Here is a 2,500-nt window from a genome sequence, read left to right as displayed (position 1 = left end):
AAAATGATCGATTTATTTCCTTTTACAATCTTTTCAGATCGATACAAGGGGATAATCAGTTCTTATTTTCACTTTCAAATCCAAAAACATTTATTTGTGGAATGTTCTTATTTATTGTCATGATAAGAACATTCTTCATTCTTAAGAACATTCTACTTACCGCGCATTGTGATGGGTCTTCAAGAATCACTCGACTTTAGGCGCTTGCGCAGAATGAGATTTGGGACTGGCAAAGGAACGGTGTTTTCCTACACTACTATTGCAGTGTTCCTGATACGGCGGAGGGACTTCTCGTTGAGGCTCTGTTCATTTCTACGTGAATTATACTCAAACTCTGGAATCGTTCACTTCGGAGAGCATACAATTTAATTGCTCAGACCTTATTTAGCTTCAATTGCATTGTAACTTTTTTCCCTTTTTCGGGCAATTACGAATTATGCGCAAACTTTCGTTGATTACTTGTCTACTTGCAACTGTAACAAGAACCTTTACTGTAAAAAAAACCTCCTTTAACTTTGGGGACCTCTTACCTCTTCCTCTATGAAGGGAGGTGCATTTTGTACGATTGGATTTCTTCTGGCCTCTGAGTTGTCTTTTCTCTCATCTTCGCAAGCAGCATAACGAAGCCACCTCTCAACCTGAAGATAGGTACATTCTTCTTGTTCTCCAGAAAGACTTGGACACTGCAAGTCGCGATCATATTCCCGAGGGGCTGGATGCGAGCTCGACGCTGCTGGAAATTGTTCCATAACCTCTCTTTGTCTCGATATCCACTGCAACATCCACCGAGTTGATGATTGGTAGTAGAAGGCACTCTGCTTTTTAGCGACCTCTTCTTTTAAAGGAGCTAAAAGAGGAAGGGTACAGAAAAATAAACAATCAAAAGCTTTCCAATGACTACTGATGGCAAAAAATCCATTTACTGGAACTCAATTCAAATAAAAATGCCACTGGGAATGGTGCGGTCAGGGTGGGTGAAGATCTAGATTGTTCCCTTTCAAAAGTGCACGACGTTTTTTACTGGAATGGCCAAATTAGTCGGAATTCGCTTTATATTAGATGATTTTCTTTGACGGTTTAACATTAGGTATATAATATCGGTTATTTACTGGCGGCACGATCGATTAGGAGTAACGAAAATAAAGCCTTCGAGAAGACCGAACGTGACTTACAGCTTCATTGAAGTGGAAATTCTCTTTGTCCAAGCTCACTTGAACAAAAGACATGTTCGAAAGGAAAACGTTGGCTCAATGGATCGATTCCAGAGAATTAACAGCTTCGGGGCCAGGGCGGGAAGAGGGCACAAAGATTTTTCTTTTCTTCCGAAATACACGTCGAATTTGAATAAACATTAGGAAGTGTCCTTTATGCTGGCTCAAAGTAGGAGCATAAACCAATTTCAACAATTAAAGAGAATTTCCTGTTATGATTGCCGACTCCACAACACTGTCTTACGTAACAGCAATGCTGTCAGTTGTACCATATGAAAATCTAATTATAGCTAAAATAGACGCAGGACTAATTGCCCCGTAATACGTCACCATAGAAACAGAAAAGCAATATAAAAACGCCCTTAGCTACGGAACAAGATGAGATCGACCACTGATTTTCTTCGTGAGCTTAGTTGGCTACGCAGGGGACAAATACTCTGTTTATCTTATTTAACTGTGCCTCAACAAAGACGTTTAAAGGCAGAACCGTGCCAGCAACTTATAACCATGGTATCTTAGCACATGTGGGGGGATTCCTTAATCAGACGTTCACTAGCGTTAAAAGTCGTTTGAAAAAAATCGTTGGAAGACTACTACATCCTATCAATCGGAAAAAAAGTATTTAGTTTCTGCTGTTGAAGACTAATCAAGCTGCTCGAATAAGAGCGAAATGCTCAATTGATATAAGGGATAAGGGGCTTACACTCTGATTAAAAAACTCTGAGCATCAGCTGGTGTCTATGAAGATGTAGCTCGAGCGTGGTTTATGAAGCAGGCGATCTGGCAGAGATTTTTGCCTTCCCCGCTGAGCATTACATATTCGAAACTCGATACGTCAACGCTAAACGAAGTCCACGACCACCTTCTACATGGCTGCAAAACGTACTCTGACAAGTTCCCCTCACAGTCGCAAACGTGGGCTCGCGCCGTAAGGAAGCGGCGCCTCTAGCCAAGTCAAAGAGGTCGATAATGGTCTCTGTCTCATCTATAATGGAGCTCTCAATGCAAGTCAAAGCTTCTCCAGATTGACCTGGGGCGTGAGATCATGTATGCCGTGCATAGCGTACACTACTATACGATTGTTTGGGTTCTAATCCGCTCAGAAAATGCGCCTTCCACTTGGAGAGTGTCCAACGAATTGAGTAATTCGGCTGATGGTGTCGTCACTGTTCTGAAGAACGAGGTGACCCTTCTAACTAGTCAAAAGCCTGAAGATGCCAACAAAGACAAATATGTTGCGTCAAATACTCGCTCCGTGGTTTATGGTAACGCTGTCGGTTTAGAGGAAA

General features: G+C 41.8%; 1 protein-coding gene across 1 annotated transcript in view; it reads right to left on the bottom strand.

Annotated features, from left to right (window-relative positions):
• Positions 1-2,500, bottom strand: part of LOC138015243 (uncharacterized) — a 45,588-nt gene that overhangs the window by 21,881 nt on the left and 21,207 nt on the right. The window contains exon 2 of the mRNA XM_068862212.1: positions 531-847. Coding sequence (XP_068718313.1) covers positions 531-782 — 252 coding nt within the window. The 5' untranslated portion in view covers positions 783-847. The remainder of the gene's footprint in view (positions 1-530; positions 848-2,500) is intronic.

Source organism: Montipora capricornis, chromosome 9, assembly GCF_036669925.1.
Source record: "Montipora capricornis isolate CH-2021 chromosome 9, ASM3666992v2, whole genome shotgun sequence".
Classification (NCBI taxonomy): Eukaryota; Metazoa; Cnidaria; class Anthozoa; order Scleractinia; family Acroporidae; genus Montipora; species Montipora capricornis.
This window is presented reverse-complemented; position numbering and strand designations above follow the sequence as displayed.